Source organism: Vanessa atalanta, chromosome 4 (genome assembly GCF_905147765.1).
Source record: "Vanessa atalanta chromosome 4, ilVanAtal1.2, whole genome shotgun sequence".
Taxonomy (NCBI): Eukaryota; Metazoa; Arthropoda; class Insecta; order Lepidoptera; family Nymphalidae; genus Vanessa; species Vanessa atalanta.
The window spans coordinates 13,387,644-13,415,640 of NC_061874.1; the positions used below are offsets into that span (position 1 = coordinate 13,387,644).

Sequence of the window (27,997 nt, forward strand, 5' to 3'; positions counted from 1 at the left end):
TACATATGTAATCAAAGACGTCTTTTATTGATTAACACAATATACAATCTATGAGCACCTACGGTCTAAGTAAATAATAAATATATCCCTCGAGTATTCACGAAATACTCTCCCGTCCGTCGGCGGTCACTACGCAGCCTCGTCGAAGTACCCGTCCAGCTGGGCCGCGATCTGAAAGGTAACATGTGGCATAAGCCGGCGGCCCGGGGGGGGGGGGGTGCTATGGGTGCGACCGTTCGCTCGGCCGGCGGGCGCACCTGCAGCGGCGTGTACTTGAGGTACTTGTCGGGGTTCTTGCTGAAGGCGGCGGCGGCGGCGCGCGCGTGCAGGGCGCCGTAGGGCGGCAGCAGCGCCTGCTTGTTGGCGCGCTTGAGCGCCTCGCGCAGCTCGGCGTCGGGCACGCTGTAGCTGCGCTGCGCGCGCGTGCTGTCCTCCCACTCGCGGTTGAAGGCCTGCCGCACGCATTCCAATGTTGTCCTACACTCCACCCGACCGCCTTCGACCACCACGCTCGGTGGTGACGATTACGGTCTCATTATATTATATTAAATTATCGTGTGAAAGGATCGACTCACGGAAAACTTATCCTTCAGCATTTGCCTGTCCTTGTCCCTCAGCTTGGCCGGCAGAGGCTCGTCTAGCACCAGGTGAGATAGCAGTTTGTTCCAGCTGAAACGACATTGCGTCACCCATACCTTCGTTGTATACTTGTGACAAAAAAAATCATAATTAGACTGTAATGGAGACAAATTACGAACTATCGCAATATAAACGAATCATAATATTAGGAGCTCCAATTTTTCATACACTTTACAAGTTTCAATATAAAACATAAAATACCTTTGTATATACGAATTCTTGTAATCCTGTATCATATCGCGATAGTTTGCTTCGCACTCTGGTTCCGCCAACATCAAAATATCTAGGAGCCCACTACGCTGTAAACCCTACAAAAGTATTTAATTTAAAATGTTATAAAAACGCCCTGACTGCGAAATCACTTTGTAAATATACTAGAAACTACTACGTCAAACAATGCACAATAATAATAAGTTATTATTAGTTTTCTTTTCGTTTCAATGGCCAGGCCAAACAACGACGGTTGTTGAAATGTTATTCAAAATTTCTAATGATTTTTGTCAGCCAACTTATGATGGTGGTTCTAAATACTGGACATGTATATCCGACATTTTTCAATATAAAATAGAGCTAAAGTTTTAGTATTGTACGAAAACCATATACCACAAAAAAATATCAGTATCCGCCGATCATTCAAAAATGATCTGATGATGATGATGAAAATGATGATGAAATTATATTTAAGTATTATGCATTATTACTGGTGGGAAAAATGGATACAGCTTGTCTAATGGCAAATAAAGTAGATATGAAAAAAATAAGCATAACGGCTGCGTTCACACAGGGGTAATTAGTTACCCCACCCCGAGAAAATATAGCCCCGCAACGCGGTTATTCGGCTACTGAAGTAATGGAATCACACGTGTCTATTACCGACTGATGTCGTTACTTGTATCAATTGCAAAGATTTTAGAACTCTAATTTCACTTCCTGAGCCGGGGGTAACTAGTTACCTCATGTGGCTACTAAGGGTTAAATTATTACCCAAAAAATAATTGTTCAATAAATGTGTTATAGTTTTTTACACAACAATCCTTAGATTATTCGCAAAGGGTTTATGAAGGGCTTTTGATATTAATAACTTAATAAGTGTTAGTAATAGCTATATAAATTACAATATTTTCAAAGAAAAAAAGTATACATATTATATACTTATATAATTTATATAAGTGGTTAATAAAAATTACGCGAGTAAAAAAAGGCGTTTTCCTTACCTGTAATAAATACAAAGTGTTGTTAAGAAGGAATATCGCTTTCAGCGCGTCCGGATACTGCTCGCTTTTGTTCCTCAATGATAAATTCAATTGAGCCAACACTTTACCTAGATTTTGTGAAACGAAATATTATGTTTGAAATGTATATCGATCACCTAATGACAAGTGATTTTCATTGTCAGTTATTATTACAAAGTTAACATTAAAGCATATAACTTTGTTTGCAATTTGATACTATGAGTAATTAGCGTGAAATTTATTATATTTAACAATTGGTCAAAGTCGTCCACGATAAGTTTTTTCCAATAAAAGTCACTGAACATAAAAATCATATTCCTGCACGTTCATCGAGACAATATTGTATATTTTAAAATAAAAATCAATCACATGTTATGACTCGTAAATAGCTCAAAAATATCTTTAGAGTTAGGAAAAATGAAACGGATGGACCAGATTTGATATATAAACTTAATAATGAGCCGACTTCTCTGCAGAGTCCGAGTAGAATAAGTTACAAGTAAACGACTCACGCATGTAGAGCGCCAGCATGAGCGCGTTCCGATCCGACGCCGTCAGCGCCGACGCCGCGCGCGCGTACCACGCCTCCGTCGCCAGCGCCGGACCTGCGGGCGGCACGGTGAGCACGGACACGGACTCGCACGGACACGCACAGCGGGGCACTCACCGATCACGTGCATGTGCGCCGCCAGCGCGTGGCAGTAGGCCAGCGCCGCCGCCGCCAGCTGGTGCACCGTGCCGTCCACCGCGCCCGCCGCGCTGTCGCCGCGCACGCCCTCCACCCACTCCTCCAGCGAACGCACGCACTGCACAGACGACACTCGTGACACTGCCCGTCGGCTCGGGTGGCGCGGACGGCGCGTGGGGGGGGGGGCTACTCACGTGGTGGGTGCAGCTGTTGAGCAGCGCGGCGTAGGGCGCGGGCGACGCGGGGTGCAGCGCGCGCTGCATGTCGGGCTGCAGGCGCTGCAGGCGCGCCGCCAGCGCCCAGCACGCCGCCGCGCCCGCGTTGCAGCGCGCCGCGGCCTTGCGGCTGCGCAGGCACACGCGCTCCACCTCGGCGGCTGCGGGGAGCGGACGTTAGCGGGGGCCGGCTGCGGGCGCGGACGTGCGGGGGCCACTCACCGAGCAGCGCGAGGCAGTCCTTGAGCAGCGCGGCGAGCAGCGCGGCGAGGCGCGGCAGCGGCACGAGGCCGAGCGCGTGGCGCTGCTCGCGGCGCGCCACGCGGCACAGCGCGGCGGCCAGCGACCCCGCCGCCTCCGCCTCGCGCTCGTCCACCGCGTCGCTGCCCTCCTCCGAGTCTGCGGGGAGCGGATACTGCGTCAGTCGCGCGCGGGCACGGGGCGCATCTCGGGCGCTAAGGCACTTACAGGAGTCGTTGATGGACCGTCGCGGGCCGATGGCGAGTCCGGTGGACTGCTCGAGAGTCTGTGACGCCTTCATCATTATATTGATCGCTCGCTTCTCCAGCCTGTTCGATATAGCAAAGAGAAATAATGTTTTCTGTTGTAAAATTAATTAATAATATTTCATTAAAATTTCTGAATACCAAATGAATATGCTTACACTTTTTGTATTTTGCTGGTTCTTCTCTGAGTGCTATCTGTACGATGCAGGATGTTTTTCGTTCTCTGCGAGAAACATTGAAGCACAATACATTATAATGGATATTTATCTAAATTCTCATAAATATACATTCTAAGATGATAGCTTACCATCAGGGGCGAGGCGGCCATCGACCTCGATCTGAGATAATCTTTAAAAGCTATGAGCGAGTTCAAAGCGGCCGGCCCCCGTATAGCGAGCAGCGGCCCGGCTGGAGGCCTGCCGGCGGCGCTGAGCCAGGCTGCAGCGGCGCGCATTGTTTCCAGAGCTATACTCGATGTCGAATTACCACCACTCACACTGACACTATCAACACTTGAATCTAAAAATGAAAAACAAAATTTTATTAAATACTTAATCATCCGGCTCAAAGGACCAAAAAATATTTTATGGCTGAGTATGCTGTTCATAAATTAATAACACATCTCTGCTTGATAGTTATTATATAATTTAAATTTAATATAATTTCTTCACCATCCTGTAAATTGACAAATATATAAAATATTAATACTTTTAAAAGTAAAACAATATTAAAATTATTACTAACAACTGATGATGGATGTAAACATTCTTATCCATTGTTTAGACAGTAATTATTATAAAACAAAAATGTATTTACAACATATTGTGTAATGACTCACCTTCCTCTAGGGCAATCATATCCATAAGAGAAGTTGGTGACAATGGTCGAGTATTACGACTGAGGAGCTCTTCAAATGCATTCTCTAATTTTAAAACTCCAGCATTATAAAGTTGATTCTATAAATTTAAAAAAAGACTTTCAATAGAAATAAAATAATTTATATGAAATTACTAACAAACCATTGTTCAATTTATTTAGATAATATTATATCATCTATATAAATAATCTGAAAAATTTTGTTTAAAAATATTAATTTATACTTACAATATTTTCTAGTTCAACACTTTGTGGATTGTTTTTGTTGAAATAATTTTGAGCCTCTGCCAACTTATCTAAAGCCTAAAACAAAGTATTACCGAGTTAGTTATAAAATAGTATTTGTCAGAAGCTATGAAATATTTATCTAAATTATTTTAATATGGCATTTTAAAATTGGTATTCGATGTTCATATAGAATAATAAACCAAATGAAACATCAAACTAAGGTTTTTTGTTTCAGAACAAATAATATTCTACAAAATCTCTTTAGTATAGGAAATACTATAAACCAATCTGTATAGAACTCGAGTTGCCTTTAATACACATAGCAATACATTAACAGAATACATACCTCAAGATATATGTTCAAAGAATCCGTGGAACCTACATGAGGACCTGCTTGTATGATATCAGCTAGATCTCTGGACACCATATAGTAATTAATTACATGATCCAAAGCTGTAACTGTGTGTTCCATATCTAGAATAAAGGTTAAAATTATAATTTATGTTCATCAATACAGCAAGTAAAAAGCACTATGAGAGGATGAACAGTATAAAAACTATAGAACTAATAGTATAAATGTGATAACTTTGTTTGTTAAACTTTCACATGTTAACTACTCGATTAATCATCTGAAAAATTTGCATTCACTTTAGAAAATGTCATATAATACCTGATACCTGCCACTCGCTCACTCATGGGCGGAGACTAGTATGAAATATTACTCACTATGATGTATTTGCTGTAGCCTTGCAGTGTCACCATATAGAGGCAGGACTGCTGTCTCTAGTTGCTGCAATCTCTGCTCGCATGCACCCAGCACATTACAGACATCACTTGCAAGAGATGAGCTTCTCTTTGCAGCCGCTTTAAGCTCTTGGATATTAGTCATTTCCTAGTAATAAAGAGATGGATACGCCCCGTTTAAATATAGATAAAAACATTGTTATGAAAACATATTATTGAATTTAAAATATCTACTAATGATATGTACTATTAACTATTATTTCAATATAATTAAAATCAATACCCTCTTCAACTTCATCTCGATTTCGAATTTTTTCTCCACTGCATACATCTTCTGTTGTATAGTTACTTATATTATCTTGTTAATCTTCAAATATCTGTTTTCTGTTTACAAGGTTTTAAAATCTAAACATACTAAAGAAATTAAAGATTAACAGCAATATTATAGCATAATTCATGAAATTAGAATTACAAACACTACGCCTAGTTATTGGAAAATTAGAAATCACAATCAGTATTCAGTAGATACCTTGTAAAATATTTGTTATGACATTGATGTGGTCTGACGTTTCAATTTTGACATTTAATTTTAACATTATTTTTAATTTGCTTCAATAAGATGTATGAAAGATTTCAATTGATTTCTAAACAATGCAATAGAAAAAAAATACAATAACACATTCACAATTCAATGCAATACAAATATAACAAAAGATAATTAATTATTATGCTTTTGGAATTTGAGTCACATTATGTGAAAGTATCCGATTTAGTATGTGGTGACGTGACGTACGACGTCGAAACGTGGCTGACATTCGTAGCTTTTACTTGTCACATATTCTAATCGTCACTCGTAGAATCGAGGTATTTTTATTTGCGAGACAAATACTAAATATCCCTTCGTTGTTTTTTTGTGGTGGATTAATAAAATAGATCACTAGTGCGTATTAATATTAAATTGGTTAGTAATGTACATGTTCTAATACATAATTTTTTAAATAAACGGTACTTTGTTTTCAGAAAATGGATCAAATTGCCAAGTTTGTTGAGCCTGGTAAGCAGTTCGCCAAGGACTCTATTAGATTAGTAAGAAGATGTACAAAGCCAGACAGAAAAGGTGAGTTCTAAGCAGTTTAACTTTGTTAAGATTTGTCTTCGCCGCCAACTAAGCTATCAATGCTAAAGTCATGTCGAATTTAGTTCATTATGTATGGACTAAATTTGATCAGCTCCACTAAATGAATATATATATACTACTAAATAATCATTTTCATGAATATTTATTAAAATTGTCTTTTTGGTTGAGTTATTAAAAAGGCAGCAGCTGGCTGAACTGACATTCAGCCACTGCATTTCATGGTCTATATATATTTTTTTAACTAACCAACTCAATCGCATCAATTTAAATTTGATACTCATTAAAATGTGTGTTTAAAACTTATGTTATTATTTTGAGATGACCTTTTAATCTGATTGTGTTCTTATTGTAAAAAAAAGAGGATGAAAGCCATTTTCTTTATGTTAAATGTTGTGCAAATTCAAACAGATAACATCTTTCAATAATTGCTTTTTTTAAAAAAAACACGGTTACTTATTATCTGCCAATATAACAAAATATTATATGCCCTATGTCCGTAATAAAACTGGCTTACCTTCCTAGCCTTTATCTTCTGGAAACTAATGGTACCAAGTAGAAAAAAGTAATAATTGAAGATAGTATTAGATAAAGATAGGACATTAGTAAAATGAAGGCATGTGTTTATTTCAATGTTTTGTTTTTTTTTCAGAATTCCAAAAGATTGCCATCGCCACAGCTATCGGTTTCTGCATTATGGGTTTCATTGGTTTCTTCGTTAAGTTGATACACATTCCAATCAACAACATCATTGTCGGATCATAGGCTAGTCTAGTTTAGTTATACCTTACCCTTAAGCCCCTGGATGTGTCTAAGTTAATTCTCACTTTCATAAAACTATCAACAAATTTTACTAGAATAAATTATTTCATTTTTAACATTTGTTTTATTTAAACAAAAAGAAAGTGTCTTATTAGCATGTTATATCATCATTTATAATAAAAATTTGTAATAAATATTTGTTTTCCTACTCATTGACACTCAAAATATAATTGTTCTTCATTCAAGGTGGATTAACATGTATTAAGTAATTAGCTATTGCAATATTTCCAATTTGTAATTCATATTTATTAATAAGTTAATATTGTCTTTGATAAATTACCTACATTTAAGTTATTAATATAGTCAGTATTTAGCACTCCCAACTATCATTAAAAAAGATAACATCATTTAATGGTTGAACCAATAAGTTACTAATAAATAGCAATAAAAAATTACTATATTAATATTATCTTGACTTAAATTAAAAATTATAAATGAATAGAAAGTTAAAATTGGAATAGATTTATTAATTGGTGCATATAACATGTACTGTTAGCTATATATTTTTATAGTGTACTTATGTTAGGTCACAGTATAATAAACAAGGACATTTTTCGATCTTGAGAAATTATGCCTAAGTTGTAAATGATTTTAATAAAATTGTTTCAAACTCGAAATTTGTTTTTATTTGTCTAGTGTAGTTGATTATTATGCCTACCCTTGGAGCCCAGCCTTGTTTAAGCTACACATCTGAGTAGTTATAAAAAAAAGTATAACAATATAAATTAACAATTTATTGACTTTTAGCTACATGCATTACAGTTTCGTTTTATATTCATTTATACATGATTCACTTATTGTCCATAAAAAAAATATTTTTTGCACTCAGTACAGAGTAAAATAATCTAGTTATCACAGATTTGATTTTATATAGATGTTTATTTACCCATGTACAGATTTATTACAATTTATGTTATATATAATTCGTTTTACAATATAATATATCAAGTCGATAGTTAATTACATATATTATTATTTTTATGATTGCCATGTTTTTGAGCCTCTCTTAAAGTATTAATTATACTCTGTTCGCACAGATTATAAAAAATGCATTACGAACTATACATAAATTACATTATGTTTGGCCATGTATAAGTTGTCAGTTAAGCGCTTTCTGCATGACGTGGATGTAGTAAGCAGGGTTGTCGACGCGCTCCAGCGGCTGGAAGTCCGCGTAGATGCTGTGCTGCGCGCGGTTGTCGAACGCGTCATCCAGCATCCGAGTGAAACTGTGCAATCGATGAGGGAAGTAGCACAGGCGGAATTCACTGAAATTTATTATTAGAAGATTAAAATTGTTATTCGCTAAAACTGCATTATCAAAAACCATTATTTTTTTACAACCCTACTGGACACTACACGAATAAAATGTAATATAACAGTACCTCTTTTCCGTTATGAGACCATCGTCTGTAGCGTCGATACAATAGTCGAGCGCGACGAGCTCGGGCTTACCACGTACCACTAATACAGACGTCTTGATGTCGACAGGATATTTGCACTGTAATATTTTAAATAAATATATTTTTGTAAAAAAAATATTCTAACTTTATGAATTTTAATCGTCGCAAAGGTTCACAGAAAATATAAGTAGGTACATAATATATAAGTAGGATTTGAATGATGGATGAGCAAGTGTATAATTATATAAAGATCTTAGTCTCTATAAATAGATCGATAGTAACAGCCTGTAAATTTCCCACTGCTGGGCTAAAGGCCCCTCTCCCTTTTTGAGGAGAAGGTTAGGAGCATATTCCATATGTGGCAAAACTTCGTTGAAATAAATTGTTAAATTACACTTGCTGGTTTCCTCACGATGTTTTCTTTGAATTGATTGATGAAACACAAATTGAGTACATGAAATTTCAGTGGTGCTTGCCTGGGCTCGAACCCGCAATCATCGGAAAAAGTTTACACGCTCTAACCACAGGGCCATCTTAGTCTCTATGCTTGATGTTAAATGATGGAGAAAATAATAGTATATATGTACTTCAGTTTCTGTATGTAAGAGTTCCTTTATAACAAAAGTGACCACAAGAAATAGGGTATTTAATATCTGTGTTATAAAAATATTATGAAATAAAAAATAGTTATCGCTCACGCACAAAATTGTTATTTAATAATATAGATAAGAAGTTATAACATGGCGTTTGATCATAAGTTTTGTAAACAAAAGATAATATTAAAAAGATGAACAAATCATCTTCAAAATTAAAACATTTTTAAAAACAAAAGAGCCTCATGATTTACCATAGTCATACCTAATGGTAGACACCGCTCTCCATTTGGGTTCATTTTGTATTCAAGCATACAGTCAAACTAATGAAATAGTTAAGTCGAGTCTCTCTGAGTTAAATTGAATGTTTTCATTAAAAAAAAAAATTTTTTTTTTTTAAATGTAGGCAATCATTTTTCATCCTTAAGTTCTCGAGTCTACATGTTATATAAATAATAAATCAAAATGCTTGTAAGATCCTACATGAATAAAAAACTATTTTTGCATTTATTTATAACAATTTAAATGCAATGCACTATAAATACATTCCAAATTGAGTGACTACTTACATTGTAATAAATAGAATGTCCAGGGGTTGCACCACTGTTGATCATCGCGTCATAATTTCTGTGATCGATAAAAAGCAGACCACCGGGTTTCAGCACTTTAGCAAAGTTTTTTAAGCACATCTTCTGTGTTCTTTGATCCTCATATTCGTCCAGCAAATGGGCAAATGAATTTCCAAGGCATATCACTGCATCGAATGATGCCCCGGGTAGGAAGCCCTCGACATCTTGAGGGAGCGTTTGCCAGCTCGCTTCTTCAATTACTGAAAGATTAGACCAAGTTACAGTTAAGATTTTTTATTTATTATTTTACACACCTATTTTAAATAGGTAGGCTGGCAAATAAGCTACCGCCATGTGGTGCCCATAAATCATTAACATAGACCTCTGCGTCACCTATATTAATGGAATAATAACAGTAACAAAAGCCAAAAGGATAAATTAAACTGGCTTATTTTTTGCCCAAAAAAATACTTTGATTAATATATGGTGTACCCCATTCAACTTTTATGATTGTTATTGACAATTTAGTAGGATATTATACGCACCCCATTCGTCGTATCTGGAATCTTTTCTTTTTTCCCATCTTGCTTTTAAAGCATGTTTCAACATTTTATCGGATGCATCCACTGAGACCACCTTAAAACCTTCATCGACTAACATCATCGAGTCTATGCTGAAATGGGGAAAATTTTTAAATATTTACATATGGAAACCTGAACCGAACCTGAAATATGGCGCAGAAGAGGTTTAGTTTTAGTTAGTAAAAGGCTAAATTTAAGGTGGGTAACACCAATTTCAGGAATTTCAGGTTGTCAGGACCCACGATTTTTTAATCGCTTGGCGACCCACCCTTAGCTCTCGATTCTTCAAACATTGTACAAACAAACAAATAATTTTATTTTCATAATATTTTCAAATAAAACTACAATAAATTAATGTGAGCACTTATCTGTGCTTAATTTCATCCGATAAACAATTATGAAAGGTCAGCCCGTATCTCATGTCGCTACTCGCTTACTGTCAAAAGATATTCTAAAATATTATTTTTTATAATTTTCGATGATTTTTAACTAGAACTTTAGTTTACATGTAGAAAATTAACGCATTCGATAGTTTTTCTTGACAAAAAAAAAGTGTAAATTGTATATCAGGTTTCGGAGTAAGTGTCGTGAGAGACAGCAAAAACTAGACTATTAGGAATATAAACATTAGTAAAAAGTAGTAAAATGGTCTATGTCTACCTCTCATTGTCTTTGATCAGTTAACAGACATATTATCTTATTTGTCTGTTTTTTTTATATACTAATATACAGATATATATAACATATATACTTAAATTTAAAAAAAAATCGAATTGGTAACCCTATTCACTTACACGAGACACATTTAATGTTTAATAAGTATAATAAATAATATCACTTTTGAGATAACAAGGTGATATTACACGTCTTTGTAACAATTATTTGAAATAGAATATACAATAAGAAAATACTTTCTATGCCAACTATTACGAATAATACTGTAGTCTGGAGTATATGTAAGATAAAATATGTAAAGTAACGGTCTATAGTGTGTAAGTGTCCTACGACTGAGCTTCCTAAACTTTTGGGGAGAATGTTTGGACTTTTGAAATTTATTTCTCTAAGCTTCAACACAGGCGAGTTTTCTCGTGATATTTTTCTTCGCCGCCTTACACCAAATGAACACAACTAAAGCATATGTAAATCCGACGATGTTACCTTAGCCAGTTTTTGAACCGCAATCATGCGTTACGATTTAAGTATTCTAGCTGTTTGGCTATTTCTCTATCTTGTGTTTAGATGTCTATAAATTGTGTTTACATATATATGCCAATGATCAATTAACAAACGTTATAAACTCACCCGGTACCGCACGCCGCATCCAAAACGCGCACACAACCATGCTTTTTCAGCAGTCCAGTTAAGAAGTCTCTATAATTTTTAGTTCTTTGGTTACTATCTCCGATGTACTTCTTCCACACTCTGGCTGCCTTTCCATCAGCATACTGATCCTTGACACCCTCAGACGGGATGCCTTGCGACCGTGAATGGAATACTTTATCCGCTGACATGATTCGCTGCAATTAATTATTTATTATTGTCGTTATTATATTATAAATTATGTTAGTAGAGGTAGGGTTTTGTTTAAGCTAATTTAAATAAGCTCTACGTAATCTATTCCCCGCCTCGTCAGGCGCCACAGAAACTAGTGGGGTTTTCGGTACCCCGCGAATCCCCCCTGTTAATTGGAAGCCCGCTTAGGCGGACCGACTGTCATGACGTCACGGCAACATGCGAAAGCGATTCTGTGGCGCCCACCGAAACGGCGGAGGGTACCGCAGGTTTCTTAGTGGGAATTCCGGTTTACTAGGGTCGTCTTGGGCACTGACGAGTCCCACATACGCCCACTTCGCGGGGAGTTTTCGCGCGAGAAAAACAAATAAGGCTCTACCCATTCTAGTATTATTCTACCGCCAATCACCAATGGTTATTTTATTTTGGTGCACCTATTATATGAAAGCTGAATTGTACCTAGATGTAAAAGAAACATAACAAATAAATTATATCCGAAGAATTCTTAGCTCCTATGTATATAAATATAAATAAGAGATGCCTATATAATATTATCTTACTGTGGCAATGAAAAAATCTCACATTTAATTTATACGCTGACATAAATAAATTAGCCATAAAAAAATCGAATATAATACATTATTCTACATAAAGTACCATATATAAATAGCATACTTATTAATTTTAAAATTACATCTTTATAAATAGTTTTGGTAATTCGCAAATGACATACAAACAGACACTGATTGAAGCTGCCATGCCGCAAAGTGACGCGTTACAATTACCGCTTTACAGATATATGTAGGAAGAGGAACGTTTTCACTACAGACATTTGAACTGCAATGCGGCTATAAAATATTCATAACGGGAATTGAATCGGTATACCTATCCCAAAACAAATAGAATACAATATTACCAACATAAGTTAATTCAGTTAAGAATATGTTATATAACATACAACGTACGATAAAGTAATTTACACAATGAAATATTTGTACATTATTTTAATGTAATCGCTCATTTTTTGTTAAATAGAATTCGTTAGAAACTAACACTATGTTTAATTTAGAGAAAATTTTAAACGAGAATGTTTCTCTAATTCGATTGTTTCACTTTAACTTCTACTCATTTGATTCGTTTAATTTAATTCCGAACTATATGTAGTCTATATCAATAAATCTGTAAACAAAACTAACTGTTCATTATATGTCTAAAATGTTCAAAGTTCATGTAAATAAACTACACATACAAAGGTTTAGCTGTAATATAATAGTGTTCGAAATTTAAATAATAAAAAAATATATTTGTTCCAAACATTCAGTAACAGTAACGTCAGTAACACGATAGTGGACTCACATTATATGACGCAACAATCACGCGTGTGTAGGGAGAATGTGTGGAGTGACTGAGTGTACACTTCTAGTCACCGTCGCTACCATGCCGACACTGCCGCAAATCAAATGTGCTCGCTTGATAAAAATCTGATATCACTAGGTTTGTTTCCCGGCTTTTTTAAACACAAGCATTTGATTTGATTGAGAGGTGTAGGTTGACCTTTAATATGTCTGTGGACGTCATTTATTATTTTGTTTGATATGATAGAAGAACATAACAACATGTAGGTATTAATTCATAGTTTAACATAATTTAATATTTTATTTTAATAATAATAAAAAAGACGATACAATTGTTTAAAATATTTTAATTAAAAAAAAAAATCGAAATTTATAGAAAAATCGCTTGAAAAAGAAAATTATATCTGGTAGATTTAACATCTAACATCACTTATTCTCTTGCATAGTATTCTTACCTATTCCGAAAAATATAGGTACCTACTCAATTAATATAAAATTGAAAATTTTACACACAAACGTCCATGACGATAATGCTATATATAATTCACAATTCATCATTCCGGATGCCCGTCAACTCTCGCATATCTTGTTTTCGCATCGTGTGATGTAATATTGTTGTTCCTTACAAGATTGGCGTTTGTGTCCATGCCGGTCAATAACGTTTATTTTGATTTTAAATATCAAGTTTATGGGAATAAGCACTAAGCTTTTAAAATTCGCAAATGTATCCTCTTAATTATTTGATATTTGGAAAATTATTTTTTAATGAATTTGTATTATTAGCATTAGCAGCCTGTAAATTTTCCCACTGCTGTGCTAAAGGCCTTCTCTCCCTTTGAGAAGAAGGTTTGGAGCATATTCCACCACGCTGCTCCAATGCGGGTAGGCGGAATACACATGTGGCAGAATTTCGTTGAAATTATACACAATTAGGTTTCCTTACGATGTTTTCCTTCACCGCCGAGATGAACTATAAACACAAATTAAGCACATGAAAATTCAGCGGTGCCTGCCTGGGTTTAAACCCGAAATCATCGGTTTAATGAATATTATTGAATATTTAGATTGTAATGGATTTTATTCAAATTTGGATGTTTGATAGTTCGAATGTCATATGGAGACTGTTGGTTTCCCATGATTTTCCGTTTTACGTTAGTGCAAAACTACATCTTTGTAATCATTATTGGTGACTCTATCAGTTTGAGCGACTCTATAATTTATGTTTTTATTTAATTTAATTTATGGTTTCGACTCCAGAAAAAATACTTATGTGTTATTTTTATTTTTTATTAAAAGCAAAGACACCCGAGACTCATTTTAATATTTCTCGATATTCCTTGATTTACGCGCATAAAAAATCTAAGTACTTATTAGTAGGTACTCAATTGTTTATCACGATGACATTTTCCTTACAATCGTACGTATGATACGTCATGCAACTTTTGCTAATATGATTGTGTCTTGTCATTATTTATTAGCTACATATACCTACATTATACAATGCATTAAAAATAGGTATATTTTAAACTAGTAAGCAATTACCAACTAGATACAAATCTAGTAGTTTGAAATATACGATACATAAAAAAATGTATCACTAGTACCTCGGGATCTTAATACTTAACATAAAACTTTACCGACACCACTCAAACCCCTCATATTAAAAAATATGTCATCAAATCAATCTCCGTACAAAATTTCATCTAATTCAGTTCAGTGGTTTAAGCGTGAAGAGGTAACAGACAAACATTATAATGTTAGTATAGATATGTACCTACAAATATATAATTCGATGAAAGTTTTTTTAAACTTGATGCTGCTGATTACCTTTGAATGAAAGTACGATAAACGTCATCAACGATAATGTATATTTACATCAACATTATGTACATTTATAATAATATTTATTATTATTTAAACATTGGGTAAGATATAAATGCACTATGCATCAAAAAATATATTTGCGTAGTTTTTCAAGTAGGATATATGTACAAGTAGGAAATTGTCTATAATAATAATCAAATTTTAAGTAACCTTATTAATCGGTAATAGATTTTCCTTTTCACTATTAAAATGTTTTTTTTTGTTTAACAACTTGAACTGAAATCATATTGAATTAGGCCGAGGTGCGTATCGTCATATTTTTTATTTGAAATAATAAGTTGGTATTAGATAATGTCATTCCGATTTTATACGGTTTTTTATTATATTATCAGTCGTTTTATTACAAATAAATATTTATAAACGTGTCTTGTAAGATACAAACAAGAGATAAATAGTTATTTAGTATCATGGGTTATTTAGTATCATCTTGGGTTAGGCCAAAAGAGGAGTTTATGGTTTTAGCAGATTGTCTATGAAGCGATATTTGATATATGACGTAATAACGTCTAATAATAATGATAGATGACGTAATAACGTCTCCTCTTTCTCATTATTAATTATAAAGTTTCGAGTAATGAAGTTACAAATCACGAGCAGAAATCAATAGTAACAAACGAGCATCGACGCGAGTTTGCCGACGTGATGGCCAGCGAGCGGACCGCGTCTGAGCCCATTCTGATCTCGCGGATTATACGATATAACTATAAATATCACTATTAATACATTTAGTGTAGCCTTTATTTGATTCTTTATATATTTTTTTGGTTGAACATAAAACTGTACCCTGTCCATTAGTCACATTTTACATAATTTATGAGATTTTTCAATTGAGACAAACTGAAAAGCTAAATAATACATATTTACTTGGACATTAGTAAAATTGTATAGGAATATGTTAAAAATGGTGCATTTTCAATTATCCCGCAATACTTTATTTAATAATTGAAACTATTTTAACTTATTCTATTAATTTTAACTTATTCTATCTTAAAAATAAAAGCTCAATACGGTCTGTTCAATACAATATAGATTTCTAATGTCAATGGCTACTTGATAGGCTAAGACTGGAGTATGACCAGTGATATTTTGAGTCCAATATTATTAAATACAAAAATAAATCAATCATTGTGTTGTATTACTACTTGTAATGAATTTTATATCGTAAACAAAATGTTCTTCTTTCACATTCCAGCGCCAACATCATCTGCATCTATGCCGAGCATGGCCAGGTCGTCCAGTTCCTCCTTGTTCTTGGTGGACACCGTGGGTGTCGGCATTCTAGTCAGTGCAGTCGGAGTCGTCGCAGTGTTCTGGTTCTCGGCTTGATTGGGGGTTAAATTCACATTGGCCGTGGCCGTATTCTTACCCTGATTGTCATTCTTTTTGTCCTGGTTACTTTTGTTTTGATTCTGCCTGTTCTTATTATTCTGCCTCTGCTTCGGACTCGGCACTATCGGGACGTGCGTGTCGTACAGCTGCGGACGAGGCTGGAAGAGCGGCGAGTTCATGTCGAAACCCATCATCATATGGGGGGGCGGCTGGCCGAGGATACTGAGCTGGGGGAAGGAGGGCATGACGCCCCCCAGCCCCAATCCCGGGGGGAAACCCGGGGGCGCCAGACCGGGCAGCCCGGGGAAGAGCTCCTGCTGCGCCATCTCGGCGGACTTCACCTCCGACGGAAAGATTATGTCCAACGCGTCCTGGAAATCCTTGGGCAGCGTGGGCGGCGGGGCGCTCGTCGCTCTGGAACGAAATCACAGGTCACTAAATCACTCGTGAAAATATTCCACGTGCACAAATATTCACTCGCAACAGTCGAGGGCAATAGGGCCGCCGGAGGGCGTGGCAATAGCAAGTGCGGCTCACGGCGGCGGCGGCTGCGCGGGCGGCGCGTGCGGCGGCAGGAAGGCGTGCTGCAGCGGCAGGCCCGGCAGCAGCATGGGCGGCGCCAGCTCCGCCTGCTGCCGCTCCAGCTGCGCCTTGGCTATCTTCTCCTTGAACTCCGCCACCTGCGGGCCGACCACATTCGAGGCGTGAGGTTCCGGTCGGAGGAGTACGGGTACCGTTACTTATCGAGTTATACAAGACGGGAGGGCGGAGGGTTTCAAAAATTTCATACAATTATGGTCAGTTATTTTCATAGACAAAAAAAAATATCAACATCTTCAGTCTTACTCTTGTGCTACCTGTGAGACCTGCAAAATGACGAGGTGTTGCTGTATTAAACAAAACTTTGTTGTAGTTACGAGTACTATTTTTTATATAACTTCGTATTATGAATTATTAATAATAAGAAAAATATTTTTTAAATATCAGTTATATTATTGTTATAACATTCGACGCTGATGCACAATACAAATATGAAAACACAAACGATACCTTTTTTTGTATCTCCGCGTCCATTTCTTCTCGCCTCTTCTTCGATACCTCCTCGTCTTCTTTTTTCTTTTGTTCCTCTTTCTTCACTTCATCGACCTTTGAATTTTTACTCAAGTTCTTGTAAACGGGCATTTTACCTACGGAAAAAAAAATCGATACTAGATAAGGACCCTGTCGACTGATCCGGAAAGCAACACGCATGGGGAACTCGTTAATATAAAAATTATAATCGTCAGAAACGATGAGTGGGTGAGACATCCGCAAACGTCCTCGTACAAAACCCTACCAACCACCAAGCAAACATATTTCACAGTAAACACTCACCGATGAACGGCATCTTGCGAATATCCGGTTTCTTGGACTCCTGCCGCGGCGGGCTCCGGCGCTCCGAGTCGCGGTCGTCCTCTCGCCGCTCCTCCCGCCGCTCCTCCCGGCGCTCCTCCCGGCGCTCCTCCCGCCGACGCGACTCATCGCGTCGCTCGTCGCGCGAGCGCGATTCGCGGCGCTCCTGCTCGCTGCGCAGCAAAAGATCGTTATAGCGCGCGCCTGTGTGCGTGCGTGCTTGTGTGTGTGTGCGTGTGCGTGCGTGCTCACCGGTCGCGGCGCGGCTCGGAGCGGTGCGCGCTCTGCAGCTTGTCGAGGGTGATCCTGCGGGCGCCGAACATTCGGTTACACGATCGGTTAACACGTTAACGTTGGGTTACCGGGGACTTATGTTATCGGACATAAATCGACTGGTGTGACTAAAAATGGGGAGTGCTGTAATTATTTTTTTAAATGGGACATTTATTTTGTCGTAGGTAATTTCGCTTGATGTGTCATTTAACACTAAAATAAATTCCTCCTTTACCTCGTTTTAATATTATCGAGCAGCTTCCGATCGTTGTCGTTGAGACGCTCAACTTGTATGGAAGACATCCATTCGCTTAACTTGTCGTCCGAGTCATACTTGGACTTTGATTTCTTACCTGAAAAAATACTTGTATTTATATGAAGCATACTAAAATGACTTGACTTTTATTCCGATTTTATCGTATGTTTATTGTTATTTACATATATACACAATGCTTAGCTTGTATATGTACAGCACGTGGAAGGCGTAACAAAACATTATAGAGCGGGGTTTGTCACGACTGACTCGTTGCCATATGTGCTGAAATATCTTCAAAAACACCGGAATCACAAACACAGTGCCGACGTATACTCACTCTTCTTCTTCTTCTTGGGCTCGCTGTCGGAGCTGGAGGAGTCGCTGCTGGAGCTGCGCTTGCGCTTGCTCTTCTTGCTCTTGCTGCGCGGCGACAGCTTGCGCGTGGTGAAGCCGTCCTTGCTGAAGGTGATGGTGTGCGCGGCGTACTGCGGGGCCTCCTCCGCCTTGCCCTTCGCCCCGCGGGCCTTCTCGAAGGCCTTCTGCCGGTCCGACATCCAGTCCGTCTCCCAGTGCGGATTTTGCTCCACGAAGTTCTGCAAAGTTCACAATCATACTAACCCGCTGATCCAATGTCAGGATCGTCAACGGTTCGAACGAATTCACGGTTTAAGTACAATAAGTTTGGTCAATTAGGGTAATTGACTAAAGTTTTTACATACACCACACAATCGTATCAAAGTCGAAGATGTCGATGGAGTCGGACCAGCAGTAAATACCACCATAAGTATGGGTACCAATTTACAAATTAACAACGGAGCAGCTTGGTACATTAAGTTCCAAACTTCTCGCCCAACAGTGGGCCGCTCATTGCTAGTGGTCCTAGGTATGACATACGGTGTAGTTCTTGGAGTGCGTGACGGACTTGAGGTGGGCGGAGGCGCAGTGCAGGTCTCCGATGAACTGGTCGCACAGCTTGCAGTACCACGCCGTCGACGGCACGAAGAACTGCAGGCCTGGACACACGACACCGAGTTACACGAGATACTCCTTGACACGACACTTATAAAATAAAGTATCTTCACTTTGCGAAACAATACCTCTGATGGGTGTCCGCTTGGTGGGTGCTGCGGGGAAGCTGGGGAAGCCTTCGTTGACGCCCGACACGGAGTGCCAAGGAGCCTCCATGTGCGCCGCAGCCATCCTGACACAACAGGGGTGTCAGTAGGGTTGCATGTTACTTTACCTCATAATAGCTCGCATAACTACTGAATTATAGAAATGCTTATACCAAATCATTATAAGTTTAAACAGATTAAGGAACAATTTTAAATCATTAATTCATATTTATTTTATCTTAAGTCAGCTCCTGTATTTTATGGTCGGGCTGATTGAGACTAGTGTGTGTGCGTGTGTATCTATGTGTGTGTTGCCACTGACTTGTGATGTGCGGGCGAGTGCAGATGGTTGAGGTACTCCTTGGCGGTCGGCGGGAACTCGTTGCACACGCGACACCAGTGCATCTCCGGGTCGTAGTACACATAGTTGAACTTCTTGCCCGACGGAGACCTACAACCGCAGTCAGACGATCACACATGGAAACCAACTATAATTACAAATCGCTTAAAACTCTACGAAGTTTAAATATACAAAAATATAAATACTTTTTTTCTTATAACAAAATGAATTAAATGTAAATTTACCACAGCCCGATAGCACATTAAATGTACTAGTTAATACTGAGAAAAACCGGAGGACGAAACGTAGTAAAGAAGATTCTATTGTATACGCATTAATACATGTATTTATTGACGTAACACTTCGTGAAAACGATGATTATGAATATTTTTTTTTAAATTGTAAAATAAAACGATTTATTTATTATACGATTTATACCGATTAACGATAAATAATAATATAAATGGAGCGATAATTCGCTCTATATTTCGGTAATAAAACGACAAACTTATTAACATAACATATATTTATTTAAATGTATACAACAACTAACAATTACTCAATACTTAATGTAACATTGGTGTGTCTCATAATATTATAATTATATATCTATTAACAAAGCTTGCAAACAGGAAACAGTTTAAAAAACAATTCAAAAAGAATTCCAGCAATTATTATTATAAAGCATAGAATTTATTTAAATAATAAATTCACAATAAAAAGTAATTTCTTCGCTTCCCATCAATCCTCCTTACCCGTACTTCTTGATATACTTCCATAATAAAAAGCTCAAGCTCTTGCATTTTCGTTAAACTGTGCACTTCTTCTGTACATAGTAGTCATAACCACCAAACATTATTGTAATTAAATATCAGAAAAATTCAAGAGGATGACAAAATATACATGAGAAATATGTAATATATAATAATATTTACACTAGATACAACATATAAAAGCGACCAATAAAAAGTCCGAAGCAACAAACCTCGATTTGCGTTTGGATCCGCGATCAGCGGACTCGTCCGAGTCGTGTATCTCCTGAGCCTCCTCGCCGATGATTCCGTTCAACATATCCACAACGTTGTTGATAGTCTTCAGTTTGTTCTGGATCTCCAACTATGCAATGCAAGGTAACACGATGCAGGGTTAGCTTCCGTCCCTAGATTCTTAATGATATACAAGCCTAGATATAAATAAGCAAACATCTCTCACAACAACGAATTCTTCAGCGAGCATAATCAAGGAATTTTATATGAATAAAAATTGAACATATCACATCGGCAGAACATAGTCAAACCTGGAGTTTGGTGTTCTCTTTGAGAAATCTTTTCGTGTCGGGGCTCGGGGAGCGCTTGGAGTCCCCGCGCAGTTCGCTCCGTTGGTCCTTCAACGTGTCGAGTTCCTTTTTGAGAATTCCAGCCTTCTTTATGTAATCCTCGCGTTGCTTCGACAGAGCGGCTTTCTGATGACGCATTTCGGTCTCTATGGCCGCTGTGACGGAAAGCATAAGTGATGATTACATTCATACTAAGGAAATTAAATATTATATTTAAATTGTAGCATATCACTTTTACCATTTAGTTAAATTGCACTTGATATCATAGCAAATAACATGTTTGATTTTGTATGCAAAGCTCAAAATCCTGGACAGGCCCGATAGTGCAGTGTTTAGGCAAAATTATTTAACTGAAATAAATGTTGACAGAAGAGCACACAAAGTTGAAATGTTACAAACCACTATTACACAATACTCCTGAAAAAAATAATTACAACTAAATAATAATGACGAAGCATTATTAAAAATATTCAGGCAAATCATCAAGGATTTACTAATATATAGATTTTCGCCTCCACATAAGCATGATATGTGTTAATGAGTGCGTACGAGAATAGCACAAGGATTCAGGATCCAACCTGACAGTTGAGGCAAAGCTCATGCACAAAATTATACAGCTGACTTACGTATTTAGCTAAATAAATCACAACATTTTAATTTAAACAGTTTTAAAAAAAACTTTATTTATCATTTTTTAATTTCCTGACTGATCTTTGTGATGTTTTTCTTATCAGAATATTTGACATACTTATTTTACTAATCAGAAATAATATAATTAAACTTGTTTTAACCCTCAACAAACTTAACTGTTATCAATGTAGGTCGACACTCAAACGAATACATGAACAATAATAGTAACATAACAGAATAATTATTTACTGTTTAGAAAACTAAACATTATATATATAAAAGCATTTCATAAATAATATATGTTCAATTTCTCTAATACAAATGTATTATATTCCTAAAAAATATTTACAAGGCAGTCCATTATACCTAAATCATCTTCGTCGATTCTGATTATATTTATTTTGTACCTATTTCACATGTGATATATTTTATTAATTGGAATATTATAAGTATGATTATATTTATTTAACAATGTTACCTTCTTTTTTAATCTGATCTTCAACATTATATACTGGAGGAGCTGGTGGTGGTGGCAGTGACATTTGGTTCCAAGATGCCATTTCTGGAGGATGGGGAGCTGTTGGCATTGAAGCCACAGGTGGAAAATCATCATATATACCTGAATATGATGGCTGATAATTGCTGGCATAACTATTTCCCTGTAAACAAAATTCGGTCAAATAATTAAATATTATATGAACTGAAATAACACAATTTTATAATTATTATTAGTATATATTTATCATTATTATTATTATAATACTATTGTGCTATTAACTCATACTGCCGCTTAATCTATTGTCGCTTACTTCTTGTAAGAATGCCTGTGGCGGAGGTCCGGAGAATCCTCCTTCTTGCAACTGATTATCCCATAATTCACTCGGCTCTGGCAATTTCGATATCTCACTAAGTATATTTTCATCGAGCAAGTCTTTGTCACTCTTCCTCGGCGAACGACTTCTCCGTTTATCAACGTCCCTAGGATCTCGTGGGGGAGGACTGCGGCTATGCTTCCTCGACAAGGATCGTCGGCGTTTTTCAAAACGATAATCATGACGATTCCAATCGCGATCGCGATCGCGATCTCGATCCCGATCTCTCTCTCGTTCCCGACTATAATATGTTTTACGTGAAAAATCGCGTGACATTTTTATTAAATATATTATATTCCCTAATTTAAATGATTACAAACATAAAATTGATACCAAAACACAAAATTCCACGCTATGCTTGGGCATTGGCGACAATGACAATTGACATTGACAATTGCTTTGGTAATGCGCGTGACAGTTGAGGTTAGGTGTTGACACTTGACTGTTCTCATTAAGTTTATTTGATATGAAGTAAACTATGAGATTGTATTTATTTTATTTATAAATTTTCGAAACAACATCGGCATATTTACAAATTATGGAGGAAAGTACTTGTACAGCGTGATATACACCGACAGGCGTTTACATTATACATTTATAAAAACAATACTAAACACTACACTCCTACATGGCAAAATTAATATCAGAGATGGTTATAGGCCCTATAACCGTAACCGAAACAATTGGATATCCGAAATAAGAATCTATCAGAGATAAAAAAATAAGTATAGTATAGAGATAAATAAATTAAAATGAATAAACTAAAGAAAGAGCAAAAAAAAATTTTACACTAATTAAGCAAAGATGTTTACATTTTCTTAGAACTAAAAGTTATTATGATCTATGGATATATGTATATGTGTTACCGTAAGATTACAACAATCGTTAGATTACAATCTGACGAGACAGATTCTAATCTGTCGAAATATTGTGAACTGTGAAATGATTGCAATTTAATGCATTATTTTTCATATATTGTAATCTGTCGAAGTCAAACTGTTAGATTACAATCTGTCCCCTGATTGGCCGGTTTTATTGTAAGAGTGACCAATCATACGTCACCGTTATTATTCGGTAGCTACAATCTATCGGCGTAAAATTCAGTTAAATTATAAAAACTCTAACCTAACCGAAATATTATGAACTATCGAAATTATTTATATTTTATTGCAAATCGAATAAACGTTCATAATCTATAACAATTACGCGAAATAGATTATAATCTAACGGTATTTGCAATTTTACGGTGAAATAATATGGCGGATGCCGGGGAGGCGAGGGGCACATAACGTTCAACCAATCAGCGCGCGAGATGCATTCCGTTCTACGCCAGTTCACTGTAATCTTACGGTGACATATATGTCAATATCATGAGCAGCGATATCTTATATATCGGATCATAGGCAAAAACTAATGTAATGTAGGGAACATTTGTACGAAATATAAGAATAGCAAAGGTATTTTGTATTGGGTGTCGCTGAATCTTTCTTGCATAAATCTTCTTACATAAATTTGTGATTGTAACCTTGCGAGTCAAACTACATCAAAATATTATTTTTTCAAGTAGGCGCATAAGAGCACGTTTCAATCGTCCATTAACAGCGTTGAACTAAATGTAAAGCTACAGTAGATTCTACTGAGAAAAACGAATTTTTATCACTGAGTTTTTCAGTGAAACAGAATTAAATTTTTATATATCCTGTCTAGAAATCAATAAATACTAACTCCACATTTTTTTATCTTTAATATAATCTAATATTATAAATGAGCACTAATTTAATAGGCTAAGTTAAAAATATTCTATTGAACCGTGAGTTAATTTATGCAGAAACATTAAATCATTAATGGTCCAACGCTTCTCCATCGTGATCTTGTATGTGAAAAACTATGTAAAACTTTTTTGAATTCTTTCAAGTCGAGTAATGTGAATTGTATAATTAAGATTCCATACAGATGATGCCCATTTAATAATATTGCGGCTTAATGAAGAATATAAAGTTATAATGACATTTATATTTTTAAAATCGTGACACGTTATTTTAACCAATTATTTTCAAGCATTGGTTAACTATTGTTCTTAATGATTTATAAATCGTATTTTTTAATCTTTAATTACATTTAAGTCTTACGAGACTTTGGACAGAGAGTCTTTCCAATTTCAGACAGTAATTGTTTTTCTATGTGGTATGTCGATGGTATGTTTTTTTTCAGTAAATTTAATAAGCTGACAACATTGCACTTATTTATTTAATAATACGGAACTCCAATATAAGTACATATAAAATTCAAAAATACGACCTTCTAACCTTTCATGGAATTTTATTGATGTGAATTTATTAAATTAAGATATTTTTTTTATTTTCTACTTATCATATGAATATTGCACAGGGTTAAGTTTTGTTTTTTGGGTTTAATGCAAATTCACTTTTTTATGATATAGGTGGGTTGGGTAAATGAGCCAAACGATGGTAATTGGTCACCACCACAAATACTGGCGCTAAAAGAAACTTAACTAACTATTAACCAGTCCTTACATAGCCAATGCGCCACCAACCTTGGGAGTTAAGACGTTATATTCCTTAAGTCTATAGCTACAGAGACTCATTCACCCTACAAACCGTCACGCAATAATAATAAATTGCTGTTTGACAGTAGAATATATGATGAGTAGATGAGTAGGTGATACCTAACCAGAAGATCTTGCACAAAGCCATACCACCGAATTATTTATTAAAAAACGTCATAACTTTTACAGTAGTATGTTGCCATTGACAGACTTACCAATTTTAACATATAAAGCTTTACATGTTTTCGCTGGCAATAACGTATAATTTAATTTTCTAATTCAAAAATTTAGTTAATTATGTAATATAATATGTGCAAAGTGAGACAGTTACGTTCCGACAAAATCACTGTTTTATCAAATAGTCACTTGTCACAAATAAGACACCACAAATCACATTAACACACTAAACTGTACTAAGTGACGTAGCTATCGTAGGGCCAGGAAGCACAGTGCACCTGTGTCCCGGAGCTCACAATTTTGTTTTCCAATTTTGGAAGGCAATATAAGTTAAGGAGGGGGTGGAAAGAGAGGATGAGGGCCCGATTCTTTTCCTATGCACCGGGGCCCTTGCCCACCTAGCTACGCTACTAAGCTAAACACTGAGCGTTGATTCGCTTCCGGTGATAAAATAAAGAGGACGTCTTACGATGTCCGTAGTAATGATACATATAATAATGGTACATAGTATATATCTTATTGGTTAAAATTGTACGAAATAAATTCTTTATTTTATCTGTACAAAGTAATGCATACTCCTGTGAAACATTTTCATCAATAAATATTATTGGTTAATTTGCTAAGAAATCGTAGTAGGAGAAAATGGTTACTAGGAAAACGTTTGTACTTGTACGTTTATGGAGTGCTAAATATATTAAGTATACGTTATATTATTTTTATATAAGGTCTCTATATGCGGAGATGTTTTTTTTCGGTATGTAACTGAAAAGAACCTGGTTATCACGGATTAATGTCTAAATAATTTAAATTTATGTTTAAAATTATATTTTTACCTACGGGAAATATCGTGTTCTTAAAAATATCATAATATAGTTGATTTGGTTGACGTTGATGACTTTAGGGCAATAAGGAAGAAAAATACGAAGTCCCATACGGTTGAGTTGTAGAAGAAAAAGAGAGTACCGATCAATTGGTGTGTTTTGATCTTTATATAATTTTTTTTTATCGAAATTTAATTTAGTTTTTACTTTCTGTGTCTGGTTTTAAAGCCAGTATTCAATAAATCTTTTGGAACAATTGTATCCGTCAGAGGCAATATGTCATATATCAATATCCAGTAAGCAGATAAGTCTTCATCATGACCTCCGCCTTATATGGGGATGCATACAGAAAGCAAGCTTCCGGATTTGCTGAAGAGATTTGGATGAAAAACGACACATTTTGTACATGACCTTAGTAACTTCGAAAATGCCAACGGTTTTTTATCTTTTTGTTAATAATGTAGGCACTTATTTCGTGTACAGAAACGGAAAAGAAACATGTTCTATAATATTCTATAAAAACAGATGAAATCACAACAAAGTAACAAGTACAATGTAACAAAATGATGATTCGAAATGGCATAAAATACCTTATAATTATGTAATTAAGTAGTACAAATAAAATCAATTTGATATTTGTAAATATAAAAAGTAAAAGAACAAATCGCAAATCCACATTACATCATAGCGTTAAACTAACGGCAAGTATTTTTTTGTTACACCTACTAATATTAAATGTAGGCTTAAAATCGTAAAGTAAAATTGCAACAAGCTTTTCATTTTGCAAGAAAATACTTAATCGATTTACAAGACTAATTTGTATCTGAATGGCAGATTGCAATTGACAAATAAAATTTGAAATGATGAAACATTCAAAGCCATTAGTTAAACCAACTGTATCGCGATTTCAGCATCCTAATCGTGTTGAGCGTCATTTCTGTCTTACCTTCAACTTTGTATACATTATTGTTTAGTGCACTCTGCTTCAAGGAAGTTAGTTGAGAACACGGGTCGTTGCACCTCTATGGCGGGGAAGCAAAACTACAGCGACGGCTGAAGCGCAGCCATTGTCGCGTGGTTGTAGACCACGCATGCGCGAATAGTTTGTGCGGCGCGAAAAAGAAAAACGTCGTGCGTCCAGAAATATAATTCAAAAACATTATATTAAAAACAATAATTGTGTTTGTGTTTAAGTTAAAAATACTAAAACATAATGAAGTATAAGGTAAGCTCAAACTATTTATTAGTGTGTTTAGTTTTTTTTTTTAATTTAAATAATTATCTAAAACTAATATATTATATTGTGACATTTTTTTTTAAATAAGTTAAAAAAACTGTTTTTATTTGAATTTATTTTATAACGCTTTATTCATGAAATTATTTACCATACCGACGGATTTATTATTGCAAATTATTCTAAGAATTTGTGCTATAAGAGACAATATCTAGTTAATTCAATTAATTTGACTCTCATAAAATAAGTAGGTAGGCTGCAATTGTTTTCGAAATTATTTAAGAACTATCTGCAAAACCTTGGTGGTGCGTCTTCAAGCGAGATAAATAATAAACGTAACACTGATGAACGGATTGATTTTTTTAATGCAGTTCTTTCCTAAAATAAAAAGGCGACAAACTAAGGCTACCAATAAATTTGACAATGAGAATTCACGCGATACGAATAAACACTTAATGCAAAATAATTATTTTATTTATACAATAAAAATAAAGGTTAAATAAAAGTTGTTATATAAGAAAAATACAGCTAAGTATAAGTGAGTTTTCGTATTCGGGCATGTCGAAGGTAAAAAATATCGCTTTTTTTATTCAAAAGACAAGTGCTAGTATCTGAAATGTAACTGATGATACTTTTTAATTAGTTGATGTATATATTAAATAAAATACATACAT

At 35.8% G+C, this 27,997-nt stretch overlaps 5 protein-coding genes across 7 annotated transcripts in view; 2 read left to right on the forward strand and 3 right to left on the reverse strand.

Moving 5' to 3' along the window:
- Window positions 1–8: 8 nt before the first annotated feature.
- Window positions 9–5,661, reverse strand: LOC125077599 (exocyst complex component 7). Of its 2 annotated transcripts, XM_047689564.1 has the most exons (17): window positions 5,412–5,661; window positions 5,111–5,276; window positions 4,731–4,858; window positions 4,385–4,459; window positions 4,119–4,236; window positions 3,588–3,799; window positions 3,439–3,503; window positions 3,243–3,343; window positions 2,997–3,173; window positions 2,754–2,935; window positions 2,539–2,677; window positions 2,384–2,476; window positions 1,854–1,960; window positions 841–947; window positions 576–669; window positions 258–452; window positions 9–171 (listed from the first exon to the last, which is right to left on the reverse strand). In XM_047689564.1, exons 1-17 carry the CDS (start codon window positions 5,457–5,459, stop codon window positions 130–132), a joined length of 2,049 nt encoding a protein of 682 aa, XP_047545520.1. In that variant the 5' UTR covers window positions 5,460–5,661; the 3' UTR covers window positions 9–129. The 2 variants fall into 2 exon arrangements, with proteins under 2 accessions (XP_047545520.1, XP_047545518.1); XM_047689562.1 differs by having other exon boundaries at window positions 2,997–3,343.
- A 263-nt stretch (window positions 5,662–5,924) lies between these two features.
- LOC125077602 (protein transport protein Sec61 subunit gamma) lies at window positions 5,925–7,141 on the forward strand. The gene is made up of 3 exons (XM_047689567.1): window positions 5,925–6,068; window positions 6,149–6,245; window positions 6,916–7,141. Exons 2-3 carry the CDS (start codon window positions 6,152–6,154, stop codon window positions 7,026–7,028), a joined length of 207 nt encoding a protein of 68 aa, XP_047545523.1. The 5' UTR covers window positions 5,925–6,068; window positions 6,149–6,151; the 3' UTR covers window positions 7,029–7,141.
- A 657-nt stretch (window positions 7,142–7,798) lies between these two features.
- Window positions 7,799–13,241, reverse strand: LOC125077600 (glycine N-methyltransferase). Its single transcript, XM_047689565.1, has 6 exons — window positions 13,100–13,241; window positions 11,534–11,748; window positions 10,196–10,323; window positions 9,651–9,910; window positions 8,471–8,586; window positions 7,799–8,353 (listed from the first exon to the last, which is right to left on the reverse strand). Exons 2-6 carry the CDS (start codon window positions 11,740–11,742, stop codon window positions 8,185–8,187), a joined length of 882 nt encoding a protein of 293 aa, XP_047545521.1. The 5' UTR covers window positions 11,743–11,748; window positions 13,100–13,241; the 3' UTR covers window positions 7,799–8,184.
- A 2,167-nt stretch (window positions 13,242–15,408) lies between these two features.
- Window positions 15,409–22,900, reverse strand: LOC125077596 (zinc finger matrin-type protein CG9776). 2 transcript variants are annotated; one of them, XM_047689558.1, is made up of 15 exons: window positions 22,463–22,900; window positions 22,132–22,312; window positions 20,985–21,178; window positions 20,673–20,803; window positions 19,670–19,798; window positions 19,330–19,433; window positions 19,127–19,245; window positions 18,570–18,825; window positions 18,212–18,329; window positions 17,956–18,009; window positions 17,686–17,876; window positions 17,362–17,498; window positions 17,169–17,177; window positions 16,849–16,991; window positions 15,409–16,725 (listed from the first exon to the last, which is right to left on the reverse strand). In XM_047689558.1, exons 1-15 carry the CDS (start codon window positions 22,799–22,801, stop codon window positions 16,164–16,166), a joined length of 2,667 nt encoding a protein of 888 aa, XP_047545514.1. In that variant the 5' UTR covers window positions 22,802–22,900; the 3' UTR covers window positions 15,409–16,163. The 2 variants fall into 2 exon arrangements, with proteins under 2 accessions (XP_047545514.1, XP_047545515.1); XM_047689559.1 differs by lacking the exon at window positions 17,169–17,177.
- A 4,169-nt stretch (window positions 22,901–27,069) lies between these two features.
- The window catches only part of LOC125077598 (neprilysin-4-like), a 45,561-nt gene continuing 44,633 nt past the window's right edge, over window positions 27,070–27,997 (forward strand). The window contains exon 1 of the mRNA XM_047689560.1: window positions 27,070–27,314. Coding sequence (XP_047545516.1) covers window positions 27,303–27,314 — 12 coding nt within the window. The 5' untranslated portion in view covers window positions 27,070–27,302. The remainder of the gene's footprint in view (window positions 27,315–27,997) is intronic.